At 40.1% G+C, this 15299-nt stretch overlaps 2 protein-coding genes and 1 pseudogene across 7 annotated transcripts in view; all 3 read left to right on the top strand.

The window, feature by feature from the left end:
* The window catches only part of MCU (mitochondrial calcium uniporter), a 205443-nt gene extending 202424 nt beyond the window's left edge, over positions 1-3019 (top strand). For 2 of the 3 annotated variants that reach the window (XM_079899294.1, XM_079899296.1), the window contains one exon: positions 1086-3019. In XM_079899294.1, the coding sequence (XP_079755420.1) occupies positions 1086-1163 (78 nt within the window). In that variant the 3' untranslated portion in view covers positions 1164-3019. The remainder of the gene's footprint in view (positions 1-1085) is intronic. The other variant, XM_079899295.1, reaches the window with a different exon arrangement.
* A 3834-nt stretch (positions 3020-6853) lies between these two features.
* Positions 6854-8158, top strand: LOC307175483 (mirror-image polydactyly gene 1 protein-like; annotated as a pseudogene). Its single transcript has 3 exons — positions 6854-6976; positions 7103-7481; positions 7682-8158. The product of its transcript is annotated as a mirror-image polydactyly gene 1 protein-like (transcript).
* Positions 8159-11631: 3473 nt separating this feature from the next.
* OIT3 (oncoprotein induced transcript 3) overlaps positions 11632-15299 on the top strand; it is an 88549-nt gene continuing 84881 nt past the window's right edge. For all 3 annotated transcript variants that reach the window (XR_013824255.1, XR_013824256.1, XM_079899934.1), the window contains exon 1: positions 11632-11846. Coding sequence is in view for 1 of the 3 variants with exons in the window: in XM_079899934.1 (XP_079756060.1) it covers positions 11786-11846 (61 nt within the window). In the remaining 2 variants the exon portion in view is untranslated. The remainder of the gene's footprint in view (positions 11847-15299) is intronic.

The raw sequence follows: 15299 nt of genomic DNA, 5'->3' as shown, positions 1-15299 counted from the left end.
TGTTTCTTTAGAGAGGTCTGTTTTTACTTTTCTCTCTTTTTTTATTCTTTCTGCAATTGACCCGAAGAGCTCTCACCTGAGATGTGTGGTAGCAATGGAGCCAAAATAAAATCCAGGTCAGAGAGAGACTACTAGAAATGTTTGCTAGGTGCAGGTGAGAGATTACTGAGCTAGAAATGTATTTTTAAAGACTGATATCTTATTTTTCATAACAGCTACCTCTTTCACATTTCTGATTGTGCCTCCCCCTCACTCTGATATCTTTGATTTTGGTGAAGAAATCCTCATTCCTTTTCTCTGCAGTCTTTCATGACTTTAGAGATTTTTTTTAAAACCTCTGGAAGCCCTTCCATTCTCTTTAATGTTTAATTACTCTTCTCTGGACCTTCTCCGCCTTCTCTGTCCCTTTTTGGTGACGGGGTTGTGCTTTGAATAGGCTTAATTCATCTCCCTGCCTTGGCCTAAGTGAATTCTTACCTTCTGTTGCTCTGTGTGGTGGTTCTCAACTGGAGGGAATGCGTCAGAATCATCTCTGGAGCTATTAAAAAAACAGGTGCTTCAGCCCCCCCCAAACCTATTAATCCAACTCCTCAGGGGTGAGGCCCAAGCACGTGTGAGTTTTGAAAGTGCTGCAGTTGACTGCACATCCCTGTTTTAAAAGTTCCTGATAAGTGAAAAACTTAAACAACCACTAGACAAATAACTAAAGCCTTGAGGAGCATAAATTTGAATTCTGGCTCCAGGCAAAAAGTTTGTAAAAGGGCTTCTCTCTGGAGAAATGCCATCAAGGTGCATCAGTTGCTCCCACATTCTTGAGCCCCTAATCCTGCCCTGTTGATTGCACAGTCTTTTCTGGAGGCTCTGTTGATAGCTGAAACTGCCAGGACAGACTTCTGTTTCTGTCCTGCTTTGTTGTCCTGTGCCTTTAACATTCTTTGCCTCTGAGGCACTCTTACTTTGAGAGTGATTGAGATGATTTCTCTGACTCATAGTGATGGAGGACAGACAGTTTCCTCTTCTCAGGAGACAGTAATATCATTGAAAGCTTGGCTAGCCAGTTTTCTCACCTTTTGTTTCTATTTTAGGCAGAAATGGATCTTAAGAGACTGAGAGACCCATTACAAGTGCATCTGCCCCTCCGACAGATTGGTGAGGAAGATTGATCTGCAGAGAGCCTCTGAATCCCAGCAGAAAGAACACCTGTTTATAACTATGGCCTTTTTAATTAAAGCATTGCAGGTGGAAGCTGGGAGCCATGTCTGGGTAGAGGGTTTTTAACTTTAATTAAAAAACAAAAACAAAAAGATCTTAGGGAAGAAAGGAATGTTAAAATCTGACCATCAGGCTTTGTGGAATATAAGCTCAAAGGGCTTAGTGAATATTGTCTTAATCAAGAATCTCAGTTTCTGGATGAAAATCATGTATTATTATTATAGTTGAGAGAAAGTGATGCTAGGGGTGTTGTTTCTTGCATCTTCTTTTCAGGGTCAGCAAAATAGTAACACACCAGCACCCCACTCAGCTCTAAATTTTTTTTTAATTTAACTTTTCTTATTTTTGACATAGCAGTAAATAAATATACCAGAAAAGCAAACCCTCGAGATATGTGGGTGGCAAACAGAGTCTGAGTCCATGTCATTAGCATTTATTTTAGATTGGACCCAGTCTCTGCAAAGTTACCAGGAATCTCTCCCGTTTGTGCCCCATTTCTGACCACCCACACCTGTTGGTACACTAATTTTATCCATATGATAATTGGAACCAACTTATGACTGTTTGACAATTGACACTTTGGATTATCCCTTAATACCTTCTTAAATGTCTCAATATTCCAGTTCTCTGGATCACTGTCTAGAAATAATTGGCAACAATGCATGAGGTTTTTTTGTTTTGTTTTGTTTTTTACTAATTAATCTTTTTAAGAGGAGGACAGATTTCCCTCCTTTATTTAACTATCCCATTGATACTCCCCTCTCCCTCCACAGCTAAAGCCAGAGGCGGAGTGTTCAGCTGTATTACCAAATCAGGAAGATGTAAGGTTTACAAAATGGCTAAAAACCATGGCTCTGTAGCCATTTCAGAACCAGAATAGTTTCACTGCTGTTAATCTGTTTGTGTGACGGCATTCCAGGCCACCCAGATGGCACTACCTTGTCTGGAGACCTTGTTAATCTCGAAGGACACACACTCCCACACTGTTTGTGAGCCCTCCCACCTCCACCACTTCAGTAGTTGTAAATCAAGTGTGTGGATCTCAAAGGGTACAATTTATCTTTGTACAGGAATACATTTCTATGGCTTCTTTCAGCCTACCCTCTTCACCCTATTTTTTCTTAAATTGAAAGAAAAAGGAGTTAATCTTATACTCTATCAAAATATTTTCTACCATATTTCCAGATGACATCACACTTGAAGAGTCAAAGGAATCTGTGTCTACTATCCTGCTTTTAACTACTGCGGGGGCAGGATGGAAAGGATGTTGGGGCTTGCCGCACAGCTCATTGATTGGCTTTTTTCTTTCACATGATTGATCCCTCTTCATTGTGGCAAGGGGTTTCTTTCTCTTTTTCTTCCTCCTTTGGGATCATTGTGTATGAAGAGAAACACTTTAAACGACAAACCCAGACTGCAGGTGCCTTGCAGAGGTTGAAGGCCAGCCAGGATTGCTGCTGCTGCTCCAGCCACCACCCCTTCCACTGGCATGACGGAATGAAAGGATGCATGTCTCCACTTCTCATCCCTCCTCCCACTTCCTTCCCCACCCGCCCCCCGAGTCGTTCAACCCCCTTCCCTCATTTATTTCTGTTAAGTTGTGTGAATTATTTTTAAACCATTTATCCTGTTTGTACGCAGGGTTTTTAAGAAGAAACAGCACAGTGCAATGAGCAAATCCTTTCAGGGTGTGTGGGAGGCAAGGGGAGGGAGAACGTGGAGAAAAGTCCTTTAAACAAATAGCAAAATATTGAACATGTGTAAAATCCTGTATCATTTATGAAATATGTATAAAAAGCAATGTACCTTCTGGAACAATAAATACTTATTCAATTTTTGAACTATAGCATCTCATTCTTTAAAGCAAAACAACCAAGATCAGAAACAAAAACAAGCTTATTCTGATTCAAGGTGGAAAAGTTTTTACCTCTAAAATTAATTTTTATAAAAATACCATTTTGAAATTAAGTTTTGTTCCTGGAGCCTATATTTTTACAAGGCATTTCATGAATTCTTCCTGAACTTAAGATGGTCAATATTTTCCTAGTTTTCCAGAGCCACTAGAGGTTCGGTGACCTCTGCAACTGTGATAGAGCCAAGGACAGCACTGACACTAATATCCTTATCTCCTGATTAACAGGAAATATCTCCATTATATCAGATCATCAGATTGCCCAAGTGTGGTCTCCTGGACTCCAGAAACTTGTTCAAGGATGAACTAAGATCAAATACTCATTATTTTAAGAGTTTGTATCAAATTTATAATGATCACCAAATGGGAAAATATCACATGCCACCTAGTCCATCGAAGGCATATCAAAAAGCATGTATTAAATGTCTGCATTAAGTGCAGTGTGAGATGTACTAAGAACCTCCACAGCTACGGTGCTGCCTCTCCTGGCAGCTCACAGCAACCGAACACAAACATCCCTAAGATATGTAAGGTTTAAGAAGATAAGATTGAAAATATTAAGCCATTGTTTGCATTCAACAAATAATAACTACACCCATGCACCTATGGTCAACTACGACAAAGGAGGCAAGAATATACAATGGAGAAAAAGAGTCTCTTCAATAAGTGGTGCTAGGAAGACTGGACAGCTACGTGTAAAAGAATGAAACTAGAACGCTTCTTAACACCATACACACAAATAAACTCAAAATGGATGAAAGACCTAAATGTAAGGCCGGATACTATAAAGCTCTTAAAGGAAAACATAAGCAGAACACTCTTTGACATAAATCACAGCAATATCTTTTTTGATCCACCTCCTAGAATAACAAAAATAAATGAGACCTAATTAAGCTTGAAAGCTTTTGCACAACAAAGGAAACTATAAACAAAATGAAGAGACAACCCACAGAGTGGGAGAAAATATTTGCAAAGCAACCAACAAGGGATTAATCTCCAAAATATACAAACAGCTCATGCAGCTCAATGTCAAAAAAACAATCCTATCAAAAAATGGGCAGATTTAAATAGACATTTCTCCAAAGAAGACATACAGAAGGCCAAAAAGCACGTGAAAAGATGCTCAACATCACTAATGATTAGAGAAATGCATATCAAAACTACAATGAGGTATCACCTCACACCAGTCAGAATGGCCATCATCAAAAAACCTACAAACAATAAATGCTGGAGAAGGTGTGGAGAAAAGGGAACCCTCCTACACTGTTGGTGGGAATGTAAATTGTTACAACCATTATGGAGAACAAAACAGTATGGAGGTTCCTTAAAAACTAAATATAGAACTATCATATGATCCAACAATCCTACTCCTGGGCATATATCTGGAGAAAACCATAATTTAAAAAGATACATGCACCCCAATGTTCATTGCAGCACTATTTACAATAGCCAAGACGTGGAAGCAACCTAAATGTCCATCAACAGAGGAATGGGTAAAGAAGATGTGGTACATATATACAGTGGAATATTACTCAGCCATAGAAAAGAATGAAGTAGCACCATTTGCAGCAACATGGATGGACCTAGAGATTATCATACTAAGTGAAGTAAGTCAGACAGAGAAAGACAAATATCATATGATATCACTTATATGTGGAATCTAATAAAAAAGTAATACAAATGAACTTATTTACAAAACAGAAACAGACTCACAGATCTCAAAATCAAACTTATGGTTGCCAGAGGGGAAACATGGGGAGAAGTGATAAATTAGGAGTTTGGGATTAACATATGCACACTACTATATATATAATAGATAACTAATAAGGACCTACTGTATAGCACAGGAAACTCTACTAAATATTCTGTAATAACATATGGGAAAAGAATCTGAAAAAGAATGGATCTATGTATATATATAACTATTCACTTTGCTGTACAGCTGAAACTAACACAACATTCTAAGTCAACTATATTCCAGTAAAAAAAAAATTTTTTTTAAGGCAAATAATAACTACATATTCCACAACATCCTCTTAGGCTCTGGTGAATAATGGAGAGTGTTAAATCCATTAGTGAGCATAGGTAATGCAGTTTCGCTAAGGGATCATAGACTTTTAGAGCTGGAGAAAGTAAAAGTGTTCTCAGAGTATGGTTCCTGGAACAGCAACCTACCTCTCCAGAAATGCAAGTTCTCCACTCCCTACTGAATCAAACTAGGAGTGGAACCAGCAATCTGTGTTCAGCAAGCACTCCTGGTGATTCTGATGCAAACCATTGACCTCATCAAACCGTGGCTTTAAAGAGAAGGAAACTGAGGCATAGAGAGGGCATCTGTGTCATAACTCATCAGTGAATTCTATGATCAAACAACCAGACTGAGTGAGGATTGGTGAGTATGGTGACTATGGTAAATGGAAAGGATAGAGATCATGTCACACGTACGTACTATTGTATCTTGCCTGTGAGGGTGTAGTGGTAAGCACACAGTAGATGCTTACAAAAACAAATACAAATAGGTTGAATTTTTAAAATCTGTCTGGAAAGATTTCACAGAAATGTGGAACTTCTTAGATTTCGGAATTCAGTTTCACCAAAACTGTTAAGGGTTGTCATTCATTTTTTTTTTAATTTATTTTATTTATTTATTTTTGGCTGCATTAAGTCTTCGTTGCTCTGCGCGGACTTTCTCTAGCTGTGGTGTGTGGAGGCTACTCTTCGTTGTGGTGCACGGGCTTCTCATTGCGGTGGCTTCTCTTGTTGTGGAGAACGGGCTCTAGGCTCGCGGCCTGAGTAGTTGTGGCTCGTGGGTTCTAGAGCGCAGGCTCAGTAGTTGTGGCACACGAGCTTAGTTGCTCCGCAGCATGTGGGATCTTCCTGGACCAGGGCTCGAACCCGTACCCCCTGCATTGGCAGGCGGATTCTTAACAACTGAGCCGCCAGGGAAACCCGGGTTGTCATTCATTTTTATCACTGCCAACAACCTTTAGTTCGTTGCTCCCCAAATAAGTCCAAACTCCTTGTCTTCCAAAATGGACTATGTGGTTATTTCCTTAGGGTAAATGTATAGGTTAATTTTAACAAGACCTACTGAATATAAAATGACCCACTTTATAAATATTCATTTATGTATGTTTTATAAATGCATCATCCACCGAGCAATCCTTCCACCTTGAAACTGCCCTCAGCTCTTGTGATGACTACTTCTCTGTAAATCTCTGACTACTTCTCAGCCTATTTTGCAGCATCCTCTTCCTCTGCCCACATCTTTATATTAGGCTTCTCCAAGGTTCCATCTTGGACCCCATTTTCCATGAATGATCTCATCCATTCTCCTCCCCCAATTTCAGTTACCATTTATATGCTGGTAGCTCTCTCAAATTTTATCCTAGCTCAGATTTCTCCTGAAGAGTACATTGGTTAATCTATCTCCTAATTGATCTATTTCCACCATTCCTGCCTGTGCATTAAATTTGTTCACTGTCACCGGAGTATTTTTGTTTTAATTTCTAATAGCACATACTTTAGAAAAATAGATGCTTACATCTCCCTGCGCACCTCCCTGCACAGAGGAGCCCCAGGCGGGCAGGGAGGCTCCGAGTAAGCATCGGTTGGTGGACGTGGTTCCTGCGCGTCGGGCCTGAGAAGCTCTGGGCGAGAGCGCAGAGTTGGCTCCTGGGGCGGTGCGGGGCGCATCTCAGGTCTCACACTTGTAAGTTTCGGCAAAGAATGCTGTGCTTCTTTAGGCACGCTGAGCCATGCCGTACAAAGCTTCAAATCTTGGCGCAAAATCCAGAGACCTTGCCAGAGCAAACAAGACATACAAATGGACGACTGGTCAAAAGGGCCTAGATAAGTGGTGGTTCTTATTGTTCTTCCAACCAGCTATGAAAGAAACCTTTATTGCCTGTATTTTATAACCAACCAGTATATTTTAACACCAGGACAGTGCTGCATTAGTCCAAACATAACCCATAGTTATCTTGAACAAGAGACCACTGGGAGAAATAAAAGTACACAGCCAGATGAGCAACTGCCTGTGAATTCTAAGGGAAGCATGCAACAGAAATCCAATGAATTAGTTAATGAAGCTACATATGAGGGCATAGAACTGCCAGAGCAGAGATCAAGGAATTTTCAAGTCATCAGTCCTCATCTAGGTGATGAGAAAGCTCACTGTACCAGAGAAAAATCCAACATTATGGAACATAGAAATAATGATTTGCATTACAAATGTATGATTCCTTGTCAAGTTACTTCAGACTTAAAGAGGAGACAATAGCGTTGCTTCTAAAAGAATTGGACATTCTCAAAGCAAGCAATAAAAAGCTTCAAGAAGGGCTTCCCTGGTGGCGCAGTGGTTGAGAGTCCACCTGCCAATGCAGGGGACACAGGTTCGTGCCCCGGTCTGGGAAGATCCCACATGCCGTAGAGCAGCTAGGCCCGTGAGCCATGGCCGCTGAGCCTGCGCGTCCAGAGCCTGTGCTCCGCAACGGGAGAGGCCACGGCAGTGAGAGGCCTACATACCGCAAAAAAAAAAAAAAAAAAAGCTTCAAGAAAAACTGACTAAAGAAGATAAAGAACAGAGAAAACTAAAGCTTAAACTGGAACTCCAAGAAAAAGCAGCAGAAGCTCAAATTGCTGAAAAAACAGCAGCTCTGGTTGAAGAGGTGTATTTCGCAGAGGGAACGTGATGAAGCTATTATGTCTCGACTGCAGTTAGCCAATGAGGAGAGAGATGAAGCAATTGCAGGAGCCAAGCATATGGAAATATCTCTAAAACTGCTAGAAAATATTAACCCTGAAGAAAATGACATGACATTACAGGAATTACTGAACAGAATAAACAGTGCAGACACAGGGATAGCTATTCAGAAGAATGGAGCTATAACTGTGGATAGAATCTACAAGACCAAGGAATGTAAAAAGAGAATAACTGCAGAAGAAATGAATGCAGTGATTGAAGAACGGAATGCTGCTTTGTCTCAGGTGGAAGTTTTTCTCCCTTTGGAACTAATAAGACCTCTGGATTAGCAGAATCTCAGTTTGCAGAGATGGGAAGCAAAAATCTTGCTATTGGATCACTACCGGTAATAATGAATGAAGCCACTCCCATTTCAACCCCTTGATTCCTGGACCCGTGAATATTGGCTGTGGATGAAAAAGTACCATATGTTGGACTCTGGTTTAGAGCATATACACTGTCATGGAGAACCTTGTCCTAGCCCCACCAGGTATTGCCACATATCGGGCACTATAATCAAGTCTTCAAAAATCCATTCCACTGTTTTATCAAACTAGCTGTGTCAGGATGATGCAGAACTTGGTAAGATCAGTGTTCATGAGCATGAGCCCATTGCCACACTTCATGTGCTATGAAGTGAGTTCCTTGATCAAAACAATGCTGTGTGGAATCTCATGGTGATATGTAAGGCATTCTATAAGTCCATGGATGGCTGTTTTTGCATAAGCATTGCATTCAGGGAAGCAAGTCCATATCCAGACAAAGTGTTTATTCCAGTAGGAAGAGTAAAGAGCAGTTTTAGTAAGAAGGTAGGAGAATGAAAGTTTGTGATCCAAGAGCAGAGTTTCAGAGTTAAGGATTAAAGAGGACTAAGGACAAGATATGGCCAAGGTTATTGTTTGAAGGTATATTTTATTGGAATAAATGAGTCAAGAAATTGTGAGGCTAGAGTGTTGTATGGGTGATTCTTGCTTTTATCTAGAATATTGGCAAGAAAAAAAATTTTTTAATGTGGGAAAGTAACCTTTGTTGTCAAATCACAGTGGTACAGATGAGAAGCAAGTCATCCAAATCAGTGCTTCTCAAACTGTCTGTGGTGAAAACCAGTTTAAAAAAACGTTGTTCCAATGTGTTATGGGCCACTACTTTTATAACGTATAATAAAAATGACTTATTAAAAAAACTAAAAAATAAATGTGAGAGAAGGGAAAAGACACCACACGAAGTGGTCAGTGAAACTCAGGATGTGAGACGTTCTATAGGACAAAAGACTGGGTTTCTTCAACAAGTAGCATGGGAGGTGGAGGGACTGTTATAGATTAAAAGAATTTAAGAGACCCAACCACAAGCAATGTATAGCTCTTGTTTGTTTTGTTTTGTTATAAATTTTATTTATTTATTTTTGGCTGCGTTGGGTCTTCGTTGCTGCACACGGGCTTTCTCTAGTTGCAGTGAGCAGGGGCTACTCCTCGTTGCAGTGCGCGGGCTTCTCATTGCGGTGGCTTCTCATTGCGGTGGCTTCTCTTGGTGCGCAGGCTCTAGTAGTTGTGGCTCACGGGCTCTAGAGTGCAGTAGTTGTGGCGCACGGGCTTAGTTGTTCTGCGGCATGTGGGATCTTCCTGGACCAGGGATTGAACCCGTGTCCCCTGCATTGGCAGGTGGATTCTTAACCACTGTGCCACCAGGGAAGCCCCTATAGCTCTTGTTTGAATCCTGACTCAAGCTAGCAATACAAAGAAATTTTTGAAACAACTGGGGAAATGTAAATATGGAATGAGTATTAGATGATATTAAGGAATTACTGCTACTTTCCATAGTTGTAATAATGACAATACGATTATATAAAAAAGAAAGGCCATTTGTTAGAAATACATACTGCTGTATAAATGAAATAAGATTGACAAAATGTTAACTATTATTGCAGCTGGGTACTCTTTATTGTTTTTTCTACTTTGTATATATTTGAAATTTTCATCATAAAAAATTAAAATGAAAAGTCCAGTCAACTAAAAAGGAAAAAATAGGAATAAGAAAAATATCCTACCATCCTGGGAAGACTTGTTTACAGAACCAAAGGACTATCTGGTAAAAGTCCTTGACTCTAGCAATCAATCCTGGCAGCAAATCTGGGTTTATCTCACACACACGTCCTCTGTTTCTCTGCAACACATATGAAGCAGTCAGATGGCTTCTCAGGGACAGGAAATTGCATGGTTTTGTTATTTCTGTTAAGACCATTGCCACTTAGCAGCACTACCCTGTAATGAAACAGTTCCTCAAGTTAAGACCATTGCCACTTAGCAGCACTACCCTGCAATGAAACAGTTCCTCGGTTAAGACCATTGCCACGTAGCAGCACTACCCTGCCATGAAACAGTTCCTCAGTCCCAGAGTCATCCATTGCTGCCATCAGATTGCAACTTAATAAGCTAATAATGATCAAGTTGCCTGTGTCCCACTAGCATTAGTGATAAAGTAGCTGAGTACAAGTTAAATCAATGGAAACCCCTTGCTAGACTGTAAAGTCTGCTTGTGGGAACCTCTTTTACGTTAATCACTGTCAAATACCCGTGACCAGCATGTTACCTGGCCCTTAGTGAGCATTACTGTTTAACTGAACCGAAACCCTGGAGGAAAGGGGCCACAGTAACTTGAATGCTACTTAGTGTAATAAGAAAATGTGCTAAAAGATTATGAAGACAAATTTAGGGACTACTTCCTAAATGACAATAATATTTCTTTCCCAGGCACTAGAAGTTCTGTTATTAGGAAAAGAAGCATAGATGAAGAAAGTTTAGAAATAATAGAAGCCCAAAGCATCATGTCAAGGTAAGATTAGGAGAGAAAAATTTTGGTTTCATGTGCATCCTTGTTTAATATCATATTTAAAAACAACAAACAAAAACCTATTCTCTACCCTTCTTTTTATCCTTCCCCTTCACATTATCTTCAGTAATAGTGCTTGCCAATTCTCATTCTACGCACTGTAGGATGTCAGGAAGCTGGAAAACTCCAAACGTGTAACTACTAAGGTTATGTCTAGTGACATGTCATATACAGGACCCTACATTGTCCCTCTCTTGTCTAAAACTGAAACTCTAGTAAACTTTGTCACTTACTTTTCAGTGTCGTCAATTTAATGAATAGTTCCTAATCTGAAGCCCCTACCCCTATCTTACTGTGAGAATTAGTGAAATAAATAACACTAAACCATTTTAAATTTGGAGAAGACAGGCACTATGAAAACATGAGATACTGCTGCTCAAACACAACTTGAACCTTGTTTCTTTAGGAAGTTTTGATACCAAAGACCATAATGAAACAGACTTGGATGTTTGCTTCAAGAGAATATTGTCCTCATTCCACACCTGTCCATACTACTCTTTTGTGTGCTATTGTAAACTCCTTGACCACCTGACCAAGACATTTTCTAAAGATCATTTCCAAAAATTAGGCTTTATCCCATTCTCATGTAATCTGCAATGCTATGGCTGCAATATCATGAAATCAGTTCCTTGAAATCACAAAACAAGATTTTGACGTGAGGGGATGTCCCTCTTTTAGAGTTCCCTTCTGGATAAGATACTGGAGGCCTCATTGCAGGGAAGTCTTGAGAAAAAAACAATAGGAGGATGAGGGATTGTGAGGGTTTTTCTTTTTTTTCCCCTGAAGAAAAATATCAATAAACTAACTCTGTTGACAGTGTAAAGCAGTGCTTCTATCTGGGGTCAAGGCCAGAGCAATGGACACCTTATCCCACTCATCCTCTTCCTCTGATAAAGCCCCAGCCAGTACTGAAAAGTCTTCTTCACAAGAGCCTAGAGGCCTTTTTAAAAAGTGTTTGAAAAAGAAGCGGACAAAGGAAGACTGAAATTAAGAGAATTTTCCAGTCTGTCTCTGGTGGCTGGTCCAAAAGGATGCTTCAATTCCTGCTCTTCACCTGCCTTTTCACCACAGTAACACTGGGGTCACCAACGGGTAAGTCTTGTGTCAAGTACTTGACACGATGTACTTTTTGTTGGAGGAATTTGCTGTTATGTACAGGTAATTAAGAGCAAGATTCCAGTATCTTAAATACTGGTTCTAGAATAGGAGAAAAAAAGTCATTGAAAACCTGTGGAGATATATTTTCAGAGAATTTCATTTCATGTTCCGTTTAGCCTTTTGCCTGGGCATCCAAAATTTCCATGGATCTGCCAAATCCAAACAACTTTCCATGAGCTAAATATTTCTTGGAGTATCTGTAAAAGGAATCCTAACCTCTTTATATTCTAGGCACTTGTATAGTCCCAACTTTAAGAGGGAAAAAAAATTTTTTTTTAGAGCAGAGGATAGAGTTTTTTCTTTCATTAATACAAGGGACTGAGTGTGCCCCTAAAGGCACAGATCTGGATAAATCAGACTTCTTAGTCTTGACATCTGAAAATACGACTTTTTGCAGAGATTGAGTGAATCTTAAACTGTCTCCCCCCTTGGTACCTCCAGACTTGATACAAAACTGGCCAACAAAGCAAAGTTTTAATTCCATTTAGTAACAAATGTCTCTCTCCTTTTCCCATTAGAATTTAAGTTTTAACTAGAAGAGAGAGTGAGATGGCAAGAACCATCCTTCTTGGCACCTCTGAGAATCTCAGTGTTTAATTGCCCCTATTTCTTCGGGTAACTAAGGCCTTGCTCTAGTACCTTTAAGAATAAACATTAAAAATAGGCTTGAGACCCTAAGGAGACATGTAAAACTAAATGTCATGTGGTATCCTGGATGGGATGCCAGAATAGACAAAAACAGGCAAAAACTAAAGAAATCTAAACTATGGACTTGAGTTAATAATAATGTATCAACACTGGTTCATTAATTGTGGCAAAGATACCACACTAGTGTACGATGGTTTCATAATAGGGGAAACTGGGTGCCAGAAAATGGGAACTTTTTGTACAATTTCCTCAATTATTCTCTAAATCTAAAACTGGTCTTAAAAAGTCTTAAAGATAGGTTTGAGCTAAGTTTAATCACCCTGTATCTGCTACCAGTAAGTAACCAAGAGTTGCTTGAGTCAAAGTGGTCCTGCCCTCAATTTCCTCCCCGCTTTCTCCCCACTCTCTTCCCTGGCTTACTCCTCCCTCTAGTACCTCCTGTACCCTCCCATCAGACACCTTCTCCTTTCCCAAATCTTTTTTATTTTATTATTTTTTTTCCAGCCCTTCTAGGACGTTTGACTCAACGCCATAAACAAGATAAAGGGAGAACTTTGGGGGCTAGGGATTGGGTGGGGGTGCAGTTGCCTGAGAGGAAAGGGTAAGTGAGAAAAAAGCAGAAGAAGGGAGGGCGGAAGGCGGGAAGCGAAGGGGGAGAGGGAAGGAAGGAGAGGAGGGGCTTCCGGCCCGAGTGCGCAGGGCCAGAATCTGGCGATCCGGACTATCCGAGGGGCGGTGCCCGGGGTTCGGACCTGGAGGGTCAGGGAGTCCTGGTCCCCGGGACGAAAGGGCGGGGGTGCTTACGTTTGCTCTCTGCTTTCGGCCACGGCGAGGTGCCGGCCCTGGGGGCGCACGGACGTCCGGGCTGACGAGAGAACATCCTAGTAAATAAAGGCTGACCGGCTGTCTGCCAGCTGGGGCCCCCTGAGTCGAACTTTGCCCACCGGGCTGTTCTCTGAAGCTCTCTCATTTGAGGGATGTATTATGTGTGCATGTGTATATATACGTCAGTAATTCAGGACGCAACATGCATAATACCGAATTCGGGCTCCACATTGAGAGACTGAAAAAAGGAATTAACGCCAGCGGCCAGATTATTAAAGGATTAAATTACTCCCTTTAAAGGGGGTGAGTGGAACGGGTTTATTTAATGTTAGGAAATATTGCATGGGTAACTTTTAAAATATGTATTTAGTTTACAGAAGATAGTAAATTTCTCCTATTTGTGGCATGTATCACCTACAACAAGAGAGGAAGTAAACTTTCAACAAATAGCACAAGAAATGATAGTTAAATTTAAGGAAAAACTTTATAAATCATGAAATAGTTATTGAGGGAGGTTTAGGAATTTCTGTAAAAGCTATTAAAAGTTGAGTACTTAACCATTTCTTATAAAATTAGAGCCAAGGAGATGAACCAAATATTTCTATGAATTTATAATCACCTGTGAAATTGCCCTGGAAATCTGTCTTCATAAGAGAACCACAGCTGGGAGAGCAGATAAGGGAATTTTTCCCTTTTCAGAGGGTAGAGAGTCTGTATGAGGACATTTCTTCCTCTCAAGGGACATCAAACCATGGTCTACGACACAGTCAGGAAACCGCAGGGACATTGTAAGGAGAGGGTTGCTCCTGGCACGTGTAACTCTGCAAAAGTGTTACTTCCAGAATATTCAATATCCTACTTATTTCTTGTCCCAAACGGTTAATATACTCTAAATGGGGACCTTAGCACTAGGCTACACCATCCTCTACATGTGACTGAAGTTTTGAGATTAAACTTGAAATTGAAATGTAGACTGGGAAAACCCAAAATATTTTCTAGACAACTTAGATTTTTTGATCGTGGCCTATCCACACTTAATTATTGTGCAGTATTTGCTGAAGCTGAATTTCCTGCCCACAAAGTATTTCAGCCTTAATATGAATTCCCTGCCTACAATGTCTATTAAGTCAGCCTCACATGCATTAAGAAGGATAGTACTCTGGCTAGGACTCCTTTCTAGAATTTCTTGATTTTATAGATTCTTTGTAAGAACAATTTGCCTGTGTTAATTCAATGTTTTCCTGAAATTGAGAGAAGCAGTGAACTGGGGATATTGGTGTATTCAGTCATTAAAATGTTTTTGATGAGGTATTTGTCCATGTTATTTATGCACTAAAAATGCATGCTTGAAATGTTGCTGTATTCTAGACAGTGATGCCCTGGCTAATTGTGAAGACACAAAGTTCATGGTGTTTTCAATAGGTGATGGAACATGTACCAACATTCACATGGAGAATATCTTTGATAATTACTTGACACTATACTGTGTTTTTCAAAGCAGCTGACATATGCCAGAGGCCTATTGCTTCTAAGGTGGAATGAGCTTTACACATTCATTATCAAGCCAAACTGCCTGCTAATGCAAAATTCCATCCAAAATCTTGCTTACAAATGACCATCCAACTACTTTTTGAAAATTTCCAAAGATGAAGAGCTTACCACTCTATGATACAGCCTCTCCATTACTAGATAGCTGAACTGAAATGCACTTCCCCGTAACAATTTGTTCCTGTCATTGTAACAGAAAGCTAATTCCTCTTTCACAAGCCATTCCAGATTTTTGAAGACTAATGCATATTCTTCAGGGTTTGGTTTTTTTTCTCCAAACAGTAGTTCTCAGCTTCTTCCCCAGTAAATAATTGTTAGGCTCCCTTCTAAATCTGATCACCTTCCTCTGGACATCAAGTTTGTCCA

Source organism: Stenella coeruleoalba (assembly GCF_951394435.1).
Source record: "Stenella coeruleoalba genome assembly, chromosome: 16".
Taxonomy (NCBI): Eukaryota; Metazoa; Chordata; class Mammalia; order Artiodactyla; family Delphinidae; genus Stenella; species Stenella coeruleoalba.
Note: the sequence above shows the minus strand (reverse complement) of the source record. Positions and strands in the feature narration are given on the sequence as shown.